At 39.6% G+C, this 24,902-nt stretch overlaps 1 protein-coding gene across 1 annotated transcript in view; it reads left to right on the top strand.

Moving 5' to 3' along the window:
• LOC307034951 (hydroperoxide isomerase ALOXE3-like) overlaps nt 1-18,998 on the top strand; it is a gene marked incomplete at its 5' end in the record, with an annotated part of 31,076 nt that extends 12,078 nt beyond the window's left edge. The window contains 8 exons of the mRNA XM_079673873.1: nt 14,295-14,438; nt 14,567-14,770; nt 15,501-15,587; nt 15,741-15,907; nt 16,312-16,433; nt 16,566-16,666; nt 16,835-17,005; nt 17,106-18,998. Coding sequence (XP_079529999.1) covers nt 14,295-14,438; nt 14,567-14,770; nt 15,501-15,587; nt 15,741-15,907; nt 16,312-16,433; nt 16,566-16,666; nt 16,835-17,005; nt 17,106-17,285 — 1,176 coding nt within the window. The 3' untranslated portion in view covers nt 17,286-18,998. The remainder of the gene's footprint in view (nt 1-14,294; nt 14,439-14,566; nt 14,771-15,500; nt 15,588-15,740; nt 15,908-16,311; nt 16,434-16,565; nt 16,667-16,834; nt 17,006-17,105) is intronic.
• Between the last annotated feature and the right edge of the window lie 5,904 nt (nt 18,999-24,902).

Genomic DNA, 24,902 nt, shown 5'->3' with positions numbered 1-24,902 from the left:
TAACACCGCATTGCGTGATGGAGTCACGCATTCTGCTACATTTATGTGTCGGCACCACGCAAACAAACCCAATGTAAAGTGAATGAGGCTCTTTTGTCGTGGTGCACACACGCATTTCTACAACGTCCCGCAGTGAGCTTTTATTCTATAAAACGTTTTTTTAAATCTACTTTATAGCTTGTAGTAACTCACGGGAGGCTTCTTTTATTTTATTTGTATTCATAATAATTGTTATTGTTTTGTCAGAATGTAAAAATTACATTACATTACAAATGCATTGTGTGTAATACAACTGTGATTTTTATTAAATTAGTTAGTTTTTAATGAAGGCCACAGCTTCAGCTGTGTCAAATAGATTGTTCCCTTTAGTTAACGTTATTTAAAAGATAATGATTATGTCCCCTTTATTGTATTACGAGCGTCCATTCCTATTGGATAACGGAGAATTTTACCCCCGGAAGTAAGTATTCTCCTTACTGTCAATTGATTTTACATTGATATCTGCACTACTCATCAACTCAAAAACACCAGATTATCATTGTTAATTACACAACATTGATTGGGTTGAATTATGTATTTTTCCCCTTCGATTTGGAGAAACAAATATTTGTTCGGAGTTTTTGGATGGCAGAAGAAATTACACTACCCAGAATCCTCAGCTATCGTTTGGGACTACACCATGTGCTTAGCTTGACAAACCGTGCGCAAAGTTTACAGGGAGCGTCAAAAAGCACTTTGAAATGGAATGAAACCCATCGATGGCACACTATTCAAAACAGGAATCGAACGTGTCCTACCCCCCCCCCCCCCCCCGCCTCCCTTAGGTCGCAGGCTCCTCCACCAGTGCAATAAAACAGATACACAGAAAAAAAAATTAAATAGTGCAATAAGAGTCTATTCAAGTGATTGGAATATATATTTTTTTTTATTTAACCTTTATTTCACCAGATCAAAGCATTGAGATACAATCTCATTTTCAATGCTGACCTGGCCAAGAAGGCAGCAATGTTACACATAACACAAACATATAAAATACAGAGAATATAACTAAGAAAACAAAAGACAAAAAAGCAGTCACTACATTGTGATGATATAGATAAATAATTTCTAAGTAGCAGCCAGATGAATGTTATGGATGTTGTTGCGGTACCGCCTGCCAGACGGCAGCAGACAGAACAGTTTATGGCTGGGGTGATGGGGGTCTTTTCTAATCCTGAGGGATTTCTTTAAGGTTAACATTGTATTTTTAATCCACTACATTTATTTTTTTATTTTATTTTAGTTACTTTGCAGATTCTGATTAATGATGTGAAATATAAACAAACCTTAAATCAGACTTTAGTTACACCTGAGTAAAATTCAGTGAAGGTGATTGTCAAGTGCCAACAATCAGGAGAGATTAGTTAGTTAGATAGTTTTTTATTAGATAGTTGGTCCTTGAGAAGACTAAATATTTATCTGCAGATCCGTATAAAGCATATTCATTACTCGTTATTCTCTAATCGTGTCACGGTTTGTGAAACAAGCAGGACCCAAATGCAGATATAAACGGAAACTTCCTTTATTTCAAGGCTATGAAATATATGTACAATGACAAACAGAACACTCACCGCAGAACTAGTCAGGGAACAAGACGAACCCACCAAGACAGACAGAAAACCCAGAGCTTAAATACACACAAGACTCAATCACACAACAAGACACAGGTGAGGAGGGAGGAGAAAACACAGGGGCCCAGGTGAACATAATCAGACAATTAGACACACCAGGGAAACTAATGACAAGAGGAAAACACAGGGAAAAGGACCAGACAATAACCCAAAGGAAAACATGACATGGAAAACAGCAAAAACACCCAAACCTACAAAACTATAAACGTGACATAACATGAGAATCGTGACAAATCGTTCATTAAAGACTGTATATAATTGCTATTTTGCACATCCCTTTCAAGATTTCAAGATTTTCTTAGGTTTATTGACATATCATATACACAACTACGATGTAGTTATGCAATGAATGAAAAACTTGGGTCACAGGTTCCTCAACAGTGCATTACAAGACATCTATCAATATGTGTGTATACCTCCACCATTAAACTGTCCTATTCTGCACATGTATTATTCTATCTACATACATCTTATAAGAGTATAATAAATATGTATAATATTGGTTAAAATAAGTGGTTCAACATAGTTAACATTGCAGGAAAGTTGATTGTCAAGTTCCAAAACAAACCATGCAATATATTAGCGTAAGTACTTTGTCAGGCTTAATATGTATCTGTAGATAGATACCCCCAAAGCTTTTTTCTTATTCGAAAGAAGACCTTAACATAAAGTATTCTTTAATGTTTAAATAAAGCCTTATTAGTTTGTCTGTTTTGCACATCCTCCTATCAGGCACTAAACTGTTTTATTGTAGATATTATTTACAGTATCTTCTTTATATTTTATATTCTATATTTATATCATTGATCTTCTACTTAGCCACTATTTTGTATGTACTCTTAATATTTAAATGTTTTCATCAAATATAAACACATTAAAAAGTGCTTTACAAAAATGAAAGACATTAAGAAAAAGGCATTTTAAAACAGTCATTAAAAAGCAACACAATCTTCCTACATTGCAATTACTCCAAACGTGTAATAACGTGCTTTAACCAGTAGGAGGTGCGGGTTAAAAAGCTGTCAAGTTTACAGTGTTAACAAAAACAAAATATACTGCTGTTTCTGGTTTAGTTTACGACGGATTTATTTAGTTATTGTTTTGATATTTGTAACACAAAACCGATGGAAAAAACCCACAGCAACACAGAAAAGATGGTCTTAACATGACCCAGAGGTCTAGTAGTTAATAAAAAACAATAATATCAAATTAAATTATTACTACTGTTACGGCTGCTGCTTTCCTGGTCCTCTTAACTGTGTTAATGTGTGTTGCATATAAATGAGCTTTGCGATTGCCCTGTCGTGATTGGCTGCCATCTCCTGGTCCGCCCCCTGAAGATTGTGATTGGAGCACGCACCCTACGCACTCCAATCGCAGCGCACAGCCGGCGCACACCTGCTGGAGACGACTACAAAGCCTGGGGACAATCATCACTCTGGAGGCTCTGTATGTTAACAGACGTCTCTCTACGTGCTCTGGGATTGATTGTGATTTTTTTAACAGGGGTTAACTCGTGTGGTAGTATTGTGTGATAGTTACCTCAGCTGTGTTTTCTTACAGCTTCCTTTTCTTTAGTTTGTACCACTGCAATAGTGAGTTTTATTTTTGTTTAGTACCCTTGTATTTAAGCGGGCTCCCTTTTTAGAGTCCTCCCTTTGTTTGGTTGTTCATTTAAACTTGCGCCCTTGTGGCCACCTTTGTTTGTTAGTTAAACCGGTGCTTTTTTGGCACTTTGTTTGTTTCAGACTGCCTGCCTGCCATTTTGTTTCACCCTGGTATAATAAAACCATTTATGATTATTACCAATTCCAATCTGGTGTATGTTGCTTTCCTCTTCCCTTAGTCGGGACGTAACAACTACTAACTTTATTGTGAAATTAAAACAGAACGGTAAAATAATAGTTTCCGGTCTATTCTGATGCCCGATCTCTGTAGATAAATAAAGAACTACGACAGATGTGTAATATTTAATGCAGCCAAACCATTTATTACAATGCATTCATGTGATGACTTTCAAAGAGTAAAGCAAGCACTGCTGAATAAAGTATGATTTTATGTTTTACGAAACTTTGTTTTTCATATGTAATGTAGTTGGAGGTCAACCAATCACAGAGCTTGAGGACTGGTCACGGGGTTTGTCAAACTAAGCACATGGTGTAGTCCCAAACAATAGCTGAGGATTCTGGGTAGTGTAGTGTCTTCTGCCATCCAAAAATTCCGAAAAAATATTTGTTTCTCCGAATTGAAGGGGGGAAATATAAAAGCATTGTACACAATTTAAACCTCTCTAAAAAGGTCAAATATCACTTGTTTTGCATCAATCTTGATACAGGGTACTTATTATATGTTATAGTTTGGATTCCTAAAGCTTTTAATCTACTATCCCATCATTCAAGCGTGGTTTTCACTGTATGTAATGGTTTTTTTGGGACGGACACTATAATTTACATGTTCTTACTATGTTCAATCTGAATTTACTTTCAAATAAAAAAAATCCATATTGTTACTGACTGTTCTACATCCAACTCACAGGTCTATCATTGCTTTGAGGAAACATATTATTAATTTACCCCTTTTAGAAGTGAAGTTATAGTCATTTGATCTGGGAATGTCATTTTCGAGCCTGAGACCTGAAACAGGCTCAGGGGCACAGCAGCAGTCAGTCTGATGGGCATAACTATGTTCACGAAAATGTATATATTTACTTTCAATTCATTCACAATGTTGTGGTATAATGAGACAACAACAGGCTACAGATTTGGATATGATTTCAGAATCAAACGAGTATCAGAGCACTCATAATAACGTGATACTATCAGAGATTGGATATATTTCCCTGACCTCTCTCTGGTCGCTACAAAGGGGGAAACGTAATTACGGGCCAAACGTTTTATTTACAATTATTAACAGTAAGCAGGGGAAACCAACCAACTGAGACCTGTCACATGCACACACACGCACCTACGCACTGAAAGCATATCTCAGGCTACAGCCGTTGTGTATTTTAATATGTGAACTAGCCTACTAGTGCCTTCCAATTTTTATTTTTTTATTTCCTACGTATTTAGGGTTAAAAACACATTTAGACTTACAGTATGTCCACTGTAGAGGACGTCAAGACCATATAAGTGTGAAAAGACAGCAATAATTAACAGATAAACTATGTAACATATTATGCTTATAACGTGATATTAATTCAAGAATACATTCACCTTTATTTAAACAATAAATAAGTAATTGTTCTGAACATTGCTGTATATTTGATCACTATAAAACTAGTTTGATTTTTTTTTACCTCAATATAAAATGCAATGAAACACATGAGCACATACTACAGTTTAAAAAAGCAGAAATAAAATCTAAGTTTACCGTTTTAATTTAGTATACAGTTAAGCTCACACACACAATTTTACAAACATATAGGTTCAACAAATGAACCAAAGAAAGTGAAAACCATAAAGCAGTTTCAGGCAGTAGGCGTATAGATTCACACTTGAAGTATTAGCCTACAGAACAGTACAGTTTACAGAGAAGAAATACAATCTGACCCCTTAGGTTTTTGCTCACATGGGTTGTTTTTTCCCCCCCTAATTATCCAGTTACATGTAATTTGTCACTTCCCAAGCCAGTAAACTAATATGCCTTTTACTCACATGCCTATAATCTTGTAATTCAATTTTATTTCACAAGTCTACCAAGTGTCAGCTTGCAGAAAATAAAATTACTGATATTGTGGTGTTACCTTTATTATTTTTACAGTCAAAACTCACCCAATCATCAGCAGCAGTTTTGGTCATGGATTGTACAGAACCCTCCAAAGTTTATCTTAAACAGAAAATAAGCGAAGAGTTTCAGGTTGTAAAAAATATCATTTGACTATTTCCCTTTCAGTGAACATTTTAAACTGGTAACTTTATTAATCCCAGAGAATAAATAATTTGTTTTACTCTGGTGTTATTCTACAATTACCTAAAATACACACACATGCACAAACAGGACATGCACTAATGAAGAGGTGGCAGAGCGAAGGAGAGGCACATGTTGAAATGCTTCCATTAAATAATGAATCAAATATTTATATTTTCTTTGATTATAAGAAAATACATTTAAAAATCAAATTACAAACAGTTAAAAATAAACATCAATAAATAAAATGTTTAATTTGTATGTTGCTAGATAAGCGTGAATATGCAACCGAAGTCTATAAATAACAACTTTATCACAAAATAATTGCATTGTTAAATGTGATCGAAAAAGAGAGTATTTGCAAACAATAATGTTTCCTTTATAGTTGGGAATTTTAAAGATGGAATGAGTCCTTACTTAGTGAAGGAGTTCAAGTATCTCGGGGTCTTGTTCTCGAGTGAGGGAACAATGGAGCGTGAGATGGGTTGGAGAATCGGAGCAGCGGGAGCGGTACTGCAGTCGCTTTACCGCACCGTTGTGACGAAAAGGGAGCTGAGCCAGAAGGCAAAGCTCTCTGTCTACCGGGCCATTTTCGTTCCTACCCTCACCTATGGTCATGAAGGATGGGTCATGACCGAAAGAACGAGATTGCGGGTACAAGCGACCGAGATGGGTTTTCTCCGCAGGGTGGCTGGTGTCTCCCTTAGGGATAAGGTGAGAAGTTCGGTCATCCGGGAGGGACTCGGAGTTGAACCGCTCCTCCTTCGCGTCGAAAGGAGCCAGTTGAGGTCGTTCGGGCACCTAGTTAGAATGCCACCTGGGCGCCTCCCTAGGGAGGTGGTCCAGGCACGTCCAGCTGGGAAGAGACCAAGGGGTAGACCTAGGACCAGGTGGAGGGATTATATCTATTCGCTGGCCTGGGAGCGCCTTGGGATCCCCCAGTCAGAGCTGGTTGATGTGGCCAGGGAAAAGAAAGTTTGGGGCTCTCTGCTGGAACTGCTACCTCCGTGACCCGACCATGGATAAGCGGGAGAAGATGGATGGGTGGATGGATGGATTTTAGAGATATATTTTTATTTCTGTATTTTTAGACCCAAATATTGTCATGGCCCATTTTGACCCAAACTGAACCAAAAGGTGCAAAATGTGAACATGGTAAAAGGGTTGGATCAGAGTCAAACACACTTTCTGATGGTCAGCAGGTCGATAGAAAGGCAGGGGCGCCCCCTCCTGGGTGCTTTAGCAAAGGCTTAAATCCCTGTGTTCCCGCCAGAGGGAGTTTCTCTCCCGAACACTCCCCCACCCTGCATGAAACGCCTCCATCGGACTACATCACTATGCAACACCCGTGCTAATATTTCGCTAGTGTTCTATCACATTGTACGTGATAGGCTAAGGGGCGGGACATCTCTAAGCAGTTGACCAATCACAACAGAGCCAGTCAGTTAACCAATCAGAGCAGATTGGGCTCTGGTTTCAGACAGAGGGTGAAAAGAGGTGCTGCAGCACAGGCAGTATGAAAATATAAATATGAACCTGAACATTTGCAGAATAGGGCCCCTTTCAGGCACAATTGTAAAGGTTTTGTTGCTTTTGATTGCATGCCTTGTTCTTATTATCATTACATTGCACACTCTCTAGAGACTGTGACCTTTACTGCCAAGCTGAAAGTGGAGGAAAGCAACTCGTCTGGCGATGGAGTGCTGAAGTTTGCCACGGTGCTGATCAACGAGGGAGGGGGCTACAGGGCCGACACTGGGATCTTCACTTGCCCACGGGACGGCTGCTATCACTTCAGTATGCATCATGTGTGTATGGGATTGGAGAGTGTGCTATATACAAAAATGGTCAGAAAGTGGTGTCTCTGTATAACACCACTCACCCTGTGAAGTGCAGCCAGGTGGCCAGCACGAGCAGCGTGATCCAACTGACAACAAGATGTGGGTGAATCTGTGGGGGCCGGGCAGAAACAATATCTTTGCAACTGAAGATAACAAAACTGTTTTTGTTGGGTTTCGTTTGGGTTAATCGAACCATTAATAAAGTCTGGTCAGTGCAACTTCAGTCCTATATCAGTGGATAAAGTGTGTAACATGAATGTTACCTTGTGCTTTCAATACAAAATATCAATGCTTTACTAAATGTGGTTTTCATTTCATATCAATTAGAATATGATAATGTCACCAATTTACTCAAGTTTGGTTAAGCTTATTTTTGAGGTTGTTGTAGGCTACTTGTGTATTTCCATTTGATGCAACATTAAACTAGTACACCACTATGGCAGATATTGTTCTTATTAACTCCATTACAGTTGTCTGACATCATGACGTACATTGCAGGTTCAGATTATTAATAACAAATATAAATCAACATATATCCGAGGATGTATACCCAGCAGTTTTTTTTATTTTAACAACTAATACATTTAACTTGTAAACACATGAATCAACAATAGTTATAGATTTATTGCAACCAGAATTATGGAAATAATTTAGTGTTTTTGTTTGTTTGATTTTCACATTTGGACACAAGCTACCTCTCTTAGTATCTTGACAGCTTTCCACTTTCCAGAACAATAGTGCAAATATTTGATTTGATGATTTTGATTACTCTGCAAAAGTATACTGTACGTACAGTAGTTCTTTGTTACATCCAGATGTCATGTAAACAATGTTCTATATCGTAACGTATAATCTTAATCTTAATGTCGTACTTAAAAAAGATATGGTTTATCTTCTTTAACTGTTTAAGTATACACCATGTACACCAAGGAAATAAACCTGTTTCTGATTCTGATTGTTAGTCCCAATTCCAAACCTCCCCCTACACAGTTTTAATTTTGTTATTTTGCTGCTATGACGCTGGCTTGAACAGCCACTCTAATGACCAACAAACAAAACAAAAAAAAGGACCACAGGATTACATCTTATTCTTTTAAACTAACAGGGAAACGAGGGAGACTGTAACGTCATGACGAGACGCCGTTACTACTATTTATTAAATGGCATTAATTATCTAAGTGTTCACCCCTCATCTTGTCTGTTGTTTCCGGTCGTCTCTGTGTTCCCTCCTGCTGATTATCCGATTGTGTTCACCTGGTGCCTTGTGTTTGCTCCTCCCCTCACCTGTGTCTAATTGCTCCCCCATCACCTGTGTCTTCTTAGTCTGTATGTGTATTTAGGTGCTGTGTCTTGAGAGTGGTAGTGTGTGTGAGATCCTGGCGGCTGCAGGCTGGGCTCACGTGAAACAGCAGCAGCAGGATTGAGGCTGTGTGTAATGTTTTAATAAATGCCCACACCGGGTTATCTTTTTGGACGTTCTGCCTCTGCCTCCTTGCTTGGTCGGGCCGCTCAACGGTCAGTCTCACAGAGACGTAGCAAACATTACCAATCTATGCAGAATGTGTTGGATGTCAGCCGTCTGACTGTTTACTGCGGAACTACAGTAACACAAACCACTACACTGATTCTGAGAATATAATTTAAAACAGGAAATATTGCAGTATATTTACATATACTGGGAGATTACTTGTGCAACTCCCAGAAACCTGCAGGTCCGCTGCAACTCTTACTTCTTTTAAATCCAGGCTGAAGACTTTTCTTTTTGTCGCTGCTTTTAATTGAAACTGAGCCGTTGTGTTTCGTTTTTGGTTGATGAACATTTGGGGCTAGTAACCCCAGGGAATCAGTGTCTGGGGACTTCGGAGAAACCTTAAAGAAAGGCATCAGTAAAATGAACTTCTGTGTGAACTATTCATATCTTAAACTGCACTGTAACTTTTTATTCATGTAATTTTTATTCATGTATTTTTTATTTTAATGTTTCTTTTATTATCTTTTATTTTTGATGACTGTTTTTAAATGCCTTTGTCTGAATGTCTTTCGTTTTTGTAAAGCACCTTGAATTGCCTTGTGTTGAAAGGTGCTATATAAATAAACTTGCCTTGCCTTGCCTTGCTGCTGCACCCGTAAATGTCCCAGTTGTGGGACAAATAAAGGATTTCTGATTCTGTTGGAACATCATTAAATCAGTAAATGTGATTAATGTACAATTAAAGTATGTGCTTGCTGTTGTTATTTCAAAGGGAACTTTTTCATGGCTAAATGCCAAATCTATTAGAAAGCTGCAGCTGATTCAGAACGCCGCTGCTCGAGTCTTCACTGACACTAAGAAAGTGGATCACATCGCTCCTGTTCTGAAGTCTTTACACTGGCTTCCTGTATGTCAAAGAATAGATTTCAAAATAATGGTGCTGGTTTATAAAGCACTGAATGGTTTAGGCCCAAAATACATTTCTGATCTACTGCTAAATTATGAACCATCCAGATCTCTCAGGTCTTCAGGGACTGGTCAGCTTTCTGTCCCCAGAGTCAGAACTAAACATGGAAAAGCAGCGTTCAGTTATTATGCTCCAAATATCTGGAACAAACTCCCAGAAACCTGCAGGTCCGCTGGAACTCTTAATACTTTTAAATCCAGGCTGAAGACTTTTATTTTTGCCGCTGCTCTTAATTGAAACTGAGCGGTTGGGTTTCGTTTTTGGTTAATGAACATTTGGGGTTAGTAACCCCAGGGAATCAGTGTCTGGGGACTTTGTCCAGGCTGCTTTTCTCTGTGTATGCTGCTCGGGACGTATGTGCCATACAAGCATACACAGCTCATATTCGGAGAAACCTAAAAGAAACGCATCAGTAAAATGGAACTTCTGTGTGAATTATTCATATCTTAAACTGCACTGTAACTTTTTATTCATGTACTTTTCATGTATTTTTTCTTTTAAAGAGCCTGTGACAGCATCCCAACAACTGTTGTGCCATTAAATATTGGGCTACGAGTCATCTCGAACCGTCAGTTTAAAAAAGAAGGTGCGATACCGTTCCGATTAATATCAATAATTTCGAAAATCGCGGGGACATTCCTTCGACTAATTTTTTAAGTTTTGGGGGAAGCCGGAAGTGACGTCAATGCGGGAACGCTTCACTGTGCGGCGAGAGAGCCAAACACGGACAAAGTGTGTTGTCATGTGTAGAAATGGTGAATTACTGAGTTTAGGCACGTTAATAACGTTTTAATGAAGTTGACTACAGTATATTCATATTTGTCAGTGCTTTCATGTCAATTCGGCGAACATAAACATAAATGAACGTGGTGAAGATGATGATTAAATTAGGATTAAAAATCGGAAGTGAGAGCTGCTGAATTTCCTCCCGTAGGATGTGATATAAAAACAAATCGATTATTTTTGTAGTTGTAAACTCAAGTGGATGAAACTACATTTATTAGTGCTCTCATGTCAATTCGGCGAACATATGATACATTCAATGATCGTGAGGATGATGGTTTAAAAATCGTTTGTTTGAGCCGGTCTGCATTTCCTGATGAGAAAACAAACCGATACTTTTTGTAGTTATAGTACACCAACATGGATTAAACGTGTGGTTTTTTTACCACAATGTTGGGGAAATGAATGGATAAATGCACGGATTATTATTATTATTATTATTATTATTTCCACTCCGATCAGGACACTAGGTCCACCGTTTCCCCGCAGCGAGGCTCCCCTCGTTCACAGTTTACGTAGGCTGGGCTGGGTGCAGTGGCAGACTGGCCATCGGGACAAATCCCGATGGGCCGGTACCGAAGTGGGCCGGTCGGATAACCCACTAGCACATCCCCCACTCCCCCCGTTGACAATGTACTAGGGGTACTGAAGTGCAGATCCCACGGAGCTGTAATAATGGATATATTGCACATGTTTGCTGTAATTCGTACACACTCTAATTTAAATTTCGTATTAGTAAATAATGATGTTCAAAATAAAATAGTCCCTCCGTTGCCTTCTGCAAAAAACATAGTGCGAGGTGGTTGCTATGCAACAACACTAACAGCTAGCGAACATATAAGACAAAGAGCCTTGATCCATTATTTGGTTGTTTATTTACATTAATGTGTATGTTGCTGTTTATTGTGCACCCACTGAAAAACTGTCCAGCATCAGTAGAATGGCTTACGTGGTCACTTGTATAGGTTGAGGTTGTTCTAGGCTGTTGCTTGGCGTGGCGAGAATATTGCTCCACTTTCTCTGGTCCCCGAGATTGGGCTTCCAGTAGCTCTGGAGAGAGCTTTCGCGCCTGTGGCCACTAACGGTCATAATTTGTCTGCTTCGTTTCAAGACCTGCATTAGAAAGCTTTTGAATGGTGGTACTTGTTAGCAGATTTAGATTTATACCTTTTGTCTCCTGCAGCAGAAAGGTGAATAATCTCAGCAGTTCAAGTTTAGCCATTCATCACGGCGTTATTTATTATAAGAACACATCTCAAGAGACTTGAGGACAGAGAGAGAAGAGGCGTGACTTCCAATGGTCTTATAACCCTGGTAGTGACATCACAATCATGTGGTACAGCACTAACCAATGAACACAGTAGTCGCAGCTACTTACATAAACAATATATGGTACACAGTAATACATGGAGTCATACACTATACATGTTATATCTCAACAGTACTTTTCCACTTGGTCTACCTGCTCTTCACGTAGCTCTGCATGTCGTCGTTAGGTGCTTTTTTTTTCTGGAGATAGGCACTGCTCAATCCACTCCTCCATAGTAAGACCCCCCCGGAGGTCGAAGTTAATCTTAAATGTTTCCATCTTATGCTTTGTAAGTTTGTTTCGTAACGGCAGAAATGCAAATATATTTATAAAACTGACAAGTCAAATCAAGCAATCTGATTGGTCGATAGTGTTTTTGCGGACCTCTTTGATTTAAGCAATCATACACGAGAGGCTGACTCCAGTACAGGCGTACGGACCGAGGCGCTTGCCGCAGTACTGTCGTACCAATAATGACGTTCATGAACGGCCTCAAGTGTATGATTGCGATTCTATTACACAAACTATCATTGTAATCAACAATATCGTAAAATAATTTCATAATGTGGGCTAATTTGCTCCCAAACCTACGCTTTCTGCTTGAGTTAATCTCCGTCAGAAAGTAGTTCCTAGAAAGTAGTTCCCATGGTGACTTTTTTCCAACGCACTCAACTCGTCAGTTGAAACAGCCGCAAATCTTTCTTTGGTTTTGTGGTCTGTGTCCATGTCCAACCATTCATCAATACTGAGGCCCCCCAACAAATAAAAATTAACTTTAAAATCTGACATTTATTTTTCAGAATAAAACAGCTTTAAAATTACAGTATGTTTAAACCAAGCGGCAAACTCTGGGGAACAGCCGGGACGCCAATACGGAAGTGCAACACACTGCAGTTCATACATGGGCCGCTAGGGACTGACTGCAGAAATTAGCAATTTCCATAGACCCCCATGTTAAAATGCCCAACTTTACAGCAGAAAAAAAAATGTCTCTACCCATGGATGCAATAAATATTATTATCGATATAGTTAGATTCCACCTTCATGATTATGGATCTGTGAGTGAATTGTTTTCTAACACGACCCTTTTATTTATATTAGGTCTTAAAGTTTTTGCATAAATTAGGGCGTGGTCACTTTGATGGACATGTACATGCCTCACTGTCAGCTAACAGCAACTTGTCCACTCTGCTAGGTTACAACCATAGAGGCTACAACGTTAGTTAGTCATAGTACTGTGCTTGACCCTTTAGCTTTAGCCGTGTTCGTGGTGATTGTGCCTTTTAGGGAATATTGTTACAAATACCAGACAATTAAAATGTTGTGCTGTGCGCTTGAATGTACTAACAGAACTTCCAAGAAGTCTAAAATGATAATATTATACATGTTAATCCCGTTCGCAGGTGTTTGTGTGCTTGGTAGCTTAGCTTGTTACTTATTAGCCAGCTAAGGACGTAACCCTTTATAAATACATATACATTTTAGTTTATGATTTAGCCTTGGGTAAGACTTTTAAAGTCTATGGCTATGACGCCCATAATACTAAACAGGAGCCAAATTATCCCAGTGGTGGCCGCCGGAGCTAACGGAGCCGCAGGGGGCTAGCTCCAGCCGGCGTCCCGGAGCTAGCCCACTGCGGCTCCGTTTGGTCTGGGCGATGGAGTCCGTCGTTATAACTGGAGATCAAGGAATGCAGCGAAACGCAGACTTGGTTCGCCTGCTGTAGTATTAGCTAAATAAATTATGTTGAACAAGGCTTATTAAGCTGAACATCGCCACAATTGTTCTGCTATGTATCGGTACTTCTTTTCTTAACGTGTGAATGACAAACATTAAGAATGACAAAATATAGCTAATTCTCTTGCAGATTGTCTCATTTGATTATGAATGTAACGTTTATATAGGGGAACTGCACTGTTAGCAGTAACTTGGTATGCATGTATTTCATATTAGCTTTGCTTCTTAGCCTGAGCTAGCACTGTTTACTTCCAGTTCGGAGGCAGCAGGTCCCGCCTCGGCTCGGCCTCTTTGCCCTTGTTTGGAGCAAGCGGGATTAGACTCTGACGTCGCTGTCAAGCCGTTAGTGGCCGACTCCGCCTACTAAGGGCTTCTCTGCAACTCTGCAGAATCCTATGGGTGACGCCACGGACACTACGTCCATTTATATATACAGTCTATGGTTTAAACTAAATTATGCCATTTAAACATTGATTTTAATTTCTAACATTTCGGAATCACGATTTGTCCATTTACCATCCCTCTGTCATACTTCCAGTTCCTTGACTTATTACAATTCTGCGATACCTCTCGATGTCTTAAACACTTCTTTCTGATGTCTTTCCAGAAAGGCAATATGTTCCTTTATGACCAGAAGAAGATGGATGGAATTCCCCCTGCAGCCTATAATGGTGAACCTCTGCACGTGACTGCTGGTCTCTGTTTGCTCAACGTGAACCCAGAAAACAAACTGATGCCAATAGCAATACAGGTACTGTAAAATCAATTTAAAAGCCAGCATGTAATGTTATGGGTCTTTACCATGGTCAGTCTATGGAAAACAGTCTTTGAGGTATCGTAAAGGGAGGGTTAGTAATCCATTTTTTTATCAATTACCAGTTGAATCAACAACCATCTGAGAAGAACCCCATCTTCCTGCCCAGTGATCCAGAAACTGACTGGCTGCTAGCCAAGATTTTCATAAAAAATGCAGATTGCATAGATCACCAATCAGTCCATCACCTCATGAGAACTCACCTTCTGGCAGAGGCCTTCGCTGTTGCAACTCTCCGCAGCTTCCCTGTGATTCACCCAATTTACAAGGTATAAGTACTCCACAACAGAGGTAGTGCAGGTTTTTTGTATTCCCTTGTTCTGAAATAATGCTTGTAATTGTTATCGATTGATTTTCAGGTATATTATGTCTGTAATAGAGATGGTTGATGGTAAAGCTGAGACAGGACACTTTCTAAATAAAAATAGGAATGCTTGCAAACAAGTTTCTTTGATTAAACCCCATTACTTTGCGAGCTTGAATGTAAAGTATGTGACTATGCTGAGATTAACGTAACACAACATGTGAATTCCAAACTACTGTACTCTAAGAAAGGCCTTTATGAAACGTTTGCAAAGGCCAGAAGTGCAAACAGGTTGTGGCTGGGGTGAGAGGTATCCGTGAAGATGTTCAAGACATCTAAAACACATATTTTGAAGCATGAAACACAACTTTCATGTGTGTATTAAATCTGTGTCTCACTGTTTTTGTATCTTGGATTGTACTTGAAGATCGTTTTGTTATTTGTCATTCACTGTTTTGTTATTTGTACACTGTTTTTTGGTTATTTACTTTTCATAGATCGTCAGTGGATATGGTTTTATGAACCATTATGTTTGTATGTATTGAAGAAGTCAAACTTTTAATACAAAAATTGTAATTGATTTCAGTTGTGTTTGCTTATAGGTTCCTTCAGTTACACTGATGATGTTCTGCCTGTTGTCTGCTGAATCAAGCATCTTACTTGGACTTTTATATGTTTTTCCTCTGTCTGTTCAGCTGCTGTTTCCCCACTTCTGGCACACTATTGACTCAAACGCTAACGTTCACCTAAGTCTATTAGGACCTGATGGGATTCTCACTAATGTAAGGCTTTTTAAAATTGTTATATTTATTACAATTATAAATCAAATACAATTCATACCACACCTTGCAGCTTAGATCAGGCTGTTTTGGATGGTTTCTAATTTGATGTCAATAAACGTGTCTGATGGTACATGTGTATTTTTGATTTATTAGAGTTCACTTGGATTTGATGGAATAATTGAGCTTATGAGAAGGGATCTCTCTGAAATGACCTACAGCTCTCTCTGTCTGCCGGAGAACATCGCTGCACGAGGACTGGAGTCCATCCCCAACTTTTACTACAGAGATGATGGCCTGAAGCTGTGGAACATCATCCAAAGGTTTTACCTATTGTTGGAGATATATCTCTTTATATTATTTAATAGTTTAACATTTATTTTCTTGCTGTTTATAGTGTTTATTATTATTTATTTATGTGTATTCTTAGTTAGCTATTAGTTATTTTGAAGGCATGTTTTGGGCACTGGGTGATTAGAGCACCTGGTGTAATTGTATATATTGGAGACAGGTGGGTGGTGGGAGCCAGAGCACTAGTAGGCAAACGTTTTTGCCTCAGCGGCTTTATTATTTTAAGTTAATTATCTGTTTTATTTCTATATGATTCTGGCCGCTACACCTATTCATTAGTATTGTGACTGTCCACAGTGATTCATTGTACAAACACCATTCGAGACTTTGTCTGGCACTAATATTATTAAAAATACAATTGTTTTGTGTTTACCAGCTTTGTGAAGGCAGTAGTGGAGCACTATTATCCTTCAGACTGTGAGGTGCATAGAGACACTGAGCTGCAGGACTGGATCAGTGAGGTCTTCACACACGGCTTCTTAGGAAACAAAGCCTCAGGTATTTGTCCCATATTCTGAAGTCATTTGTAAATATAAAACATATTATAATAGTATATTTGAATACACATAGTGATTGACAATAATAAACCTATTACAGTATGTGGTTATGAACATATTGTGCTGCCAACAGGGTTTCCAGCTGCCTTTCATACTGTCGAGGAAGTGGTCAAGTTCACAACCATGGTGATCTTCACAGCGACGGTTCAACATGCTGCCGTAAACAGTGGGCAGGTAAAGAGTTGGGGCATTAGAAAATGTATTGATCAAGTATACATTTGGCAGACAAGCCAACTGCTTTCATTTCCTTTACAATAACCATTCCTTTTGCAGGACATTAGCTGAGCATTACAATGGAGTAAAGGTTTCCTTTTTTTCTATAATGTTTTTTTCATCATTTAGTATGACTACAGCTCCTTGGCCCCCAACAACTCGCTCCTTCTGCACAAACCTCCTCCAACCACCAAGGGGCAGTCAAGCATGAAGACGGTCCTGGAGACCCTCCCGAATGTTGGCCATTCAGTCAGATTAGCAGCATTCACTTGGTTTCTTTCAGACAGATACGCAGACTATGTAAGTTTGGCGTCATAAATACTTACAGAAGGATGTCCTGTCCTGATGTTTTCTTCTTTTTTACCATAAACTTTGTTTCCTGATTTTGTCCTTCTGGCAGATTCCCTTGGGAACATACCCAGAGGAACAATTTGATGAGCCTGAGCCTAAGCAGATGATAAAGGAATTCCAAGCAGCATTGTCGTGCCTCAGTGAAGCGATAACAACAAGAAACTCACATCTTGAACTACCCTACACATACCTGGACCCTGCGGAGATAGAGAACAGTGTTTGTACTTAAGCAGATCTGCGATTGTATCCATGTATTTCTCATCACCTATTTTACATGCTAGGAGGTCAATTATACTTTTGATATAATACATACTGGCCCTAATTACGAGTATTAGGGCCACACTTAGAAAAAAAACCAGAGTGATTTCGAGAATAAAGTCATGGTTACGAGATTAAAGTCGTAGTTTCATAAGTGACTTGAGAAGGAGACAACGGGAGCGTCCTGCAATAAAATGAGGACTGTGGAGCATCTTGTGAAGCAGTACTTTAGTTTAGGTTTCTCAAATAACAAAATACTTAATCTTTTGGCACATCAGCATCTGATTATCATAAGTATTAGAACTTTGAAAAGGTTGTGCAAGAAACTACTGTATGTCTATTATATCGAAGAAAGAACCAAACGGACTTGGAGGAGATTGTCTCCTTTCTGAAGGAGGAAATGGCTGGTTCTGGCCGACTACAAGGCTATCGTTGGTTACATCTACGAGCTGTTCAAAGGGGATTTGTTGTTTCACACGAAACGATGAGACCTGTAATCAAGGCTTTGGATCCAGAAGGAGTCGAACGATAGCCTTGTAGTGGAATCGGAACGAGCTCCCCATTGAAATCAGGAGAGCAGATCTTCCGGCGCAGACTGAAAACTCATCTCTTTCGACTCCACTTCGAGCGATAGAATTACGAACAAAGAATTGCTAAAAAAGCACTTATATACTAATAAAGCACCGGCTTATCTAAAGCCAGTTGAGTAGCACTTGAAATGTTTTAGCTCTATGAAAACTGATGTACTTATATGATTCTGTTTTCTTCAAGGTTGTATCTTGTTGGTCGAATGCACTTATTGTAAGTCGCTTTGGATACAAGCGTCAGCTAAATGCAATATAATGTAGTCGGCCAGAACCAGCCATATCCTCCTGCAGAAAGGAGACAATCTCCTCCAAGCCTGCTTCTCAAGTCACTTATGAAACTACGACTTTAATCTCGTAATTATGACTTTATTCTCGTAACATTACGAATTTATTCTTGTAATGTTATGACTTTATTCTCGTAACTATGACTTTATTCTCGTATTATTACCACTTTATGCTCTAAATCTCTCTGTTTTTTTTCTTCTAAGTGTGGCCCTAATATTCCATCGTAGTATAATAGCTGGGGCAGATAGATGAGGTGTAATGGATAATTCACTAGCAGGGACCACGCCAAAAAAGTAATGTTTGTAGGTTTATTGCAAGAAGTAACAAATAAATTGATATGGAGGGGGTGATGAGATATTCTGGTCTGGGAGGACGTGCTGTGGGAGACTCAGAGTGGGGGTTCCGTCTCCAGCATGATCTGCTCGGGCTGATTACGGGCCCCCAGACAATTGCTAGAATTAGACATTTTAAAATATGAAAGTTAAATATGAATGGTGACAGGCAGAGGATGTAGGGTTGTTGGGATGAGGGAAGGGAGGGATGATGGGATGTAAGGATTGAGGGAGGCGTGGCCATGCTCCTGAACCTAGCTTAACAAATTAACTTCATTTCGTAAAATGTTGCTCTGGCTCCTATTTATCAATTACAGAAACATTGATACAAAAATAGGGTGAATTTTTAATTTTTAATTTCTGTGTATTTTGTTGTCTCAGGCCTTCTTAATGGATATTGAATGCAGCTACTGTGTGTTTAACGTTAGTCAAGGTTCCTTTTTCTTTTTCTAGCAATTAATAAAAAAGCTATTTAACTTCTGCTTGTCTTTAAAATCATTTTACTCAAACACATACCTATACAGTACATATTAAAACCAGAGACACTGAAAATGCTGCAGTGGACTCCAGAGCTGTATGTAGATCTACTGTGAGTTCTATTTGTCGAGTTCACTTTGATTTTGCTGATGTGTGATGCACTTTTATTCTGACAGAGTGGGACTTCATTCTTTCTACCTCCTTTTTGATGCAAACCACACTTTTCAAAACACAGTCCGAGTAATTTTAGACTACACCATACAGTCAATATCCCTTTGTCATTTGTCATTGTCCCCCTCCTCGACTCCTCGCCTCGCATCTCAGTGGAGTGATATAAGAGATCGGTGGAGTCGAGGAGGGAAATCGAGGAGAGAGGAGTGGAAATAACAAATGTTTAGAGAAATTTGAAATCCTGTCCTGTGAGCGGTCATTTTAAAGCGACGTCCATTAACCTGTTTTTGTCCCCGCAAAACTGTGTCGCAGGGCTTCTTAACATTTAACAACCTATTAATGTGTCATACCCACTTAACGGGAAGGAACTCAGCTAACTGACGATACGAACCGTTTTTACCGAAACAAAACAAGTCTCACAAGAATCGTCTAAATGAGCCCTGAGCGGAAAAATGCTGACGCACTTAGCACAGAGCTCACGGTATAAATACTTTATTACTTTTCGGATCTGCACAAACAATATATCAGCTAGCAAGCTGAGATTCCACTAATGATAGGGGTATTAGTATCATCAATGAGCGATCAAAACTCGCGGCAGGGGAAGCAAACCCAGACATCACACCACGTAGCTTTACGGAGCAAACACGGGAGAAATGTCTTACCTTTTGCTGTTTCTGATCAAAAGTTGTGTTCAATGGAAACGATAAAAGCACTGCTGAAGGTTAATCCAATGTTTCTGTGTCACTTGGTGTCGTCAACGAGGGAGGGGGCTACAGGGCCGACACTGGGATCTTCACTTGCCCACGGGACGGCTTCTATCACTTCAGTATGCATGTGTCTACGTATGAGCATGGACAGTGTGCTATATACAAAAATGGTCAGAAAGTTGTGTCTCTGTATAACACACAGTAAAGTAAAAATGTGTTAACTTATAGGTTAACAAATTAACTTCATGTAAGGTGTTGCTCTGGCCCCTATTTATCGATTACAGGCAAATTGATAGGTTTAAATTGTGTGCAATGCTTTTGTGTTTTTCCCCTTCAATTCTGAGAAACAACTTGTTTTCTCTGAAATGTGGAGCGCCAAAGAGACTACAATACCCACAATCCCCAGCTATTGTTGTGACGAACCCTGTCCGCTTTACGACAAACCTCGTGATAGGTCAACAAGCTCTGTGATTGGATGAAACCAGCGCCATATAGAGAGAAGAGTTACGACAGCGGAAGACCAAAATGCTTGATCGTCACGATCTTCAGGGAGACTCAATAGTTCCCTCGAAGTTTGTGGCGGGACATTTGAGTGCATGATTACCGGAGATAGAACTACGATTTTTGGTAATAAGTAGTGAATAAAGGTTTTGATTTGCAATATTTATATAACATACCGATATGTGTATGTATTTACATCAATATGTTTTAAAAATACTATGCTAAAAAAGCTAATATTTATGTATATTAGGAATAGTGTGAACAGCTAGTTTACTTGTTAACATATACATGTTAGGCTAACGTTGCCCTGGTTAAAGAGCCTGTTGCTGTTGTGTATTGTTTTGAATTATTATAGGTTTTGGTCCTGATGGAGAGAGGTTTTGGTCCTGATGGAGAGAGGTTTTGGTCCTGATGGAGAGAGGTTTTAGTCCTGATGGAGAGAGCTTTTGGTCCTGATGGAGAGAGCTTTTAGTCCTGATGGAGAGAGCTTTTGGTCCTGATGGAGAGAGGTTCTGGTCCTGATGGAGAGAGGTTTTGGTCCTGATGGAGAGAGGTTTTAGTCCTGATGGAGAGAGGTTTTATTCCTGATGGAGAGAGGTTTTAGTCCTGATGGAGAGAGGTTTTAGTCCTGATGGAGAGAGGTTCTGGTCCTGATGGAGAGAGGTTCTGGTCCTGACGGAGAGAGGTTTTGGTCCTGATGGAGAGAGGTTCTGGTCCTGATGGAGAGAGGTTTTAGTCCTGATGGAGAGAGGTTCTGGTCCTGATGGAGAGAGGTTTTGGTCCTGATGGAGAGAGGTTCTGGTCCTGATGGAGAGAGGTTTTGGTCCTGATGGAGGGCAGCCTCCAGCCAGAGGGTTGTGTTGAAGGCAGAGCTGAAGTCCACAAACACGATCCTGGCGTAGGTTCCTGCTGTGTCCAGGTGCTGGAGGAGGAAGTGAAGTGATAACTATTAGTGAACCATAATGATGTATGTTATTATCAGCAGCTGCCAATAGATCCCCTAAATCTTGTATGATGGACCTTTGAAGTGCACGCGCACACACACACACACACACACACACACACACACACACACACACATTATTGAGAGCATCCCAAGGGCATTGATTATTTCATAAGTTTAGAAGGGGGGAACATAGTCTAACAACAGTTAGCTTTTGTTAATTTTACCTCGAGCCAAACTTGTGAGACTTGTTTCTGAAATACCTTTCTCTTAAAGTGAATACATAAAAAATAACACAATGGAGCTTACCCTAAAACTAACCACTGGATTGCTTGTCTAATATGACCTAGTCCATAAATGAGGTAAGGGTGGGAACACTCAAACGCACCCTCCCAGGCACTGCGTGTTAGCGAAGTACAACTGGGATTTCGAAGTGGAAGATATGCTAGGTAAATTCTTATTAAAAAAGAAAAACCAACAAATTGAGCACTTGAGTTTTCATTAGCAGCCCCTAGCTACAGCTGCGGAGCTTTGGTCAATACCACTAACAGTCTATTTCCTACATATCGCTGAATCTATATTTTCATCTTCAGGTGATTAAATCTGCATAATGCCTCTGTACAATAACATTCAAGCATTTTGTAATCCAGTGAGGAAATTCAAGACCAGTAAATATTGATTGATTAAACAACACCTCTCTGAAGAACCAGCACCTTACCGTAGGGCGCGTCACTGCACCACTCTAGCCTACAGAACAGTACAGTGTACAGAGAAGAAATACAATCTGACCCCTTAGAGTTTTACTCACATGGGTTGGGTTTTTTTTCCCCTAATTTGCAGCTACATGTAATTTGTTAGTCCGCAGGCCAGTAAACTAATAGGCTATGCCTTTTACTCATATGCCTATAATCTTGTAATTCAATTTTATTTCACAAGTCTACAAAGTGTCACCTTGCAAAAAATAAAATTACTGATATTGTGGAGTTACATTTATTAATTTTACAGTCAAAACTCACCCAATCATCAGCAGCAGTTTTGGTCATGGATTGCACAGAATCCACCATCAGTCCATCAGGTAAAACAACCACATCATGTAAACATTATTATTATTATCATTATTATTAATATTGTTACCAGTTTAAAATGTTCACTGAAAGGGAAATAGTCAAATTATATTTTTTTACAGCCTGAAACTTAATTTCTGTTAAACAGAACTTTATTAATCCCAGAGGAGAATTACATTTTTTACTCTGGTGTTATTCTACAATTACCCGAAATAAACACACACGTGCACAAACCGGACACGCACTAATGAAGAGGTGGCAGAGCGAAGGAGGGGCACATGTTAAAATGCTTCCATTAAATAACGAATCAAATATTTATATGTTCTTTGATTATAATAAAATACATTTACACAAAATCAAATCACAAACAGTTAAAAATAAACATCAATACAAAAGTGAAGCGTGAATATGCAACCGAAATCTATAAATAACAACTTTATCACAAAATAATTGCATTGTTAAATGTGATCGAACAGAGAGTATTTGCAAACAATAATGTTTCCTATATTGTTGGGAATTTTAGAGATATATTTCTATTTCTGTATTTTTAGACCCAAATATTGTCGTGGCCCATTTTGACCCAAACTGAACCAAAAGGTGAAAAATGTGAACATGGTAAAAGGGTTGGATCAGAGTCAAACACACTTTCTGATGGTCAGCAGGTCGATAGAAAGGCAGGGGCGCCCCCTCCTGGGTGCTTTAGCAAAGGCTTAAATCACTGTGTTCCCTCCAGAGGGAGTTTCTCTCCCGAACACTCCCCCACCCTGCATGAAACGCCTCCATCGGACTAGTGACATCCAGTGTTGAAAGTGTGCCGGTCCTACCCGGTCCTTAGTACCGGTAAGAGATTTCCAGGCGGTCCGGAGGACCGGGAAGAATTGATAGCTCCACCCGTGGAATTTATACTACGAAGGGCAGATATTTTGGTTTGGATTACTGGTCTGGTCGCGTGTGTGTGTGTGTGTGTGTGTGTGTGTGTGTGTGTGTGTGTGTGTGTGTGTGTGTGTGTGTGTGTGTGTGTGTGTGTGTGTGTGTGTGTGTGTGTGTGTGTGTGTGTGTGTGTGTGTGTGTGTGTGTGTGTGTGTGTGTGTGTGTGTGTGTGTGTGTGTGTGTGTGTGTGTGTGTGTGTGTGTGTGTGTGTGTGTGTGTGTATTTGTGCGTATTGTGTTTGTGTCCCGGGGAAAACACTAACGAGAAACACCGGCTGCTGTTATGCCTGCTGTGACCTCAAGTTACTCCGTTCTTCGCTTGTAATTATGCCGTTACAAGCTTCTAAGTTGTATTTATCATCTGAATTTGCCGAAACAAGTTTCATATTCTGAAAGCCAAGACTTTGTTTATTAAACAAAACACCCGAACCCCGAAAAACAATTTTTTTTACGCAAATCCACGTTTATTTTGAAATGAGCCGTTGCGACTTCCGACTGATTTCGATAGAGCGGGTCACATATTAGCTTTTTCCCACTTGATCAGAATAGCGGGAGGAGAAAAGAATGGAGTGACTGAATGACAGCTAGAAAATTAGGCTACGTGGTAATTAAAGCAAAAATGCAAACGACGACTCTTTAGATGTTTAAGAGAAAGGAGAGAGATGAAGAAACTCAGAATGTGCTTAAAATTTGAAAAACAACGCCCACAGATGACACAGGTGATGATGCTTATTTAGCCCAGAGAATGGACATGAACATGGCCATGATGAATATAATAAGTTAGCTAACTAGCAAACTGTATCTCTATATGGGGTGCCCAACCAGTCGATCCCCAGTCGATCTCGAGATGTCTAAAAGTAGAACAACAATATTCAGTTAATGTCCTACAACAGGGGTGGCCAAACTTTTTGGTTCAGGGGCCACAATGATGTATCAATGTGACAGCCGGGCCGGGGGGCATTGTTTGGTTCCGTCTTGATTCATGTCGGGCTGAGGGTTGTTTTAATCTCATTCTCCCGCGCGCGGGGTGACGTCCACGCGCAGCTGCGACGACCAGGGAGGAAGGGACTTTTCGCGGCGCGCGCGGCGTGTGGACAGTGGGGGATAACATAAATAAAAATTGGATCGTTGTATTTTAGACTTTAAGGCTTTTTAAGATCAGCGCGGTAACCCTGGCTCATTTATACCAATATTGGACGGGCCACATTAAACACATCAACGGGGCGCATGTGGCCCGCGGGCCGTAGTTTGGCCACCTCCAGTCCCGGTTCTACGGGGGTGCATAAGGGTCCCAGTTGAATGTTAAGCAACCTCACTTGAAAAAGAGAAGGGAGTGAAAAATATTACATATACAATAACAATAATAATAATAATAATAATAGTAGTAGTAGTAATATGAAGAAGAAGAAGAAGAATATAGTTGAAAATAAAATAAACTGTAATTGTGTTCAAATATTGTGGTCAAATAACTATAGTTAATAACCCCCCCCCGTCAACGATCGCCGCCGTCTTGGTTAAAAAAAGATTGGGCACCCCTGCTCTATATAGTCAATGGCTATTTTACTCAGAACACAACATGTACACAGCATACT

Source organism: Notothenia rossii (assembly GCF_949606895.1).
Source record: "Notothenia rossii genome assembly, chromosome: 4".
Classification (NCBI taxonomy): Eukaryota; Metazoa; Chordata; class Actinopteri; order Perciformes; family Nototheniidae; genus Notothenia; species Notothenia rossii.
The sequence above is the reverse complement of the archived record's forward strand: the minus strand, read 5'-3'. Positions and strand labels throughout refer to the sequence as shown.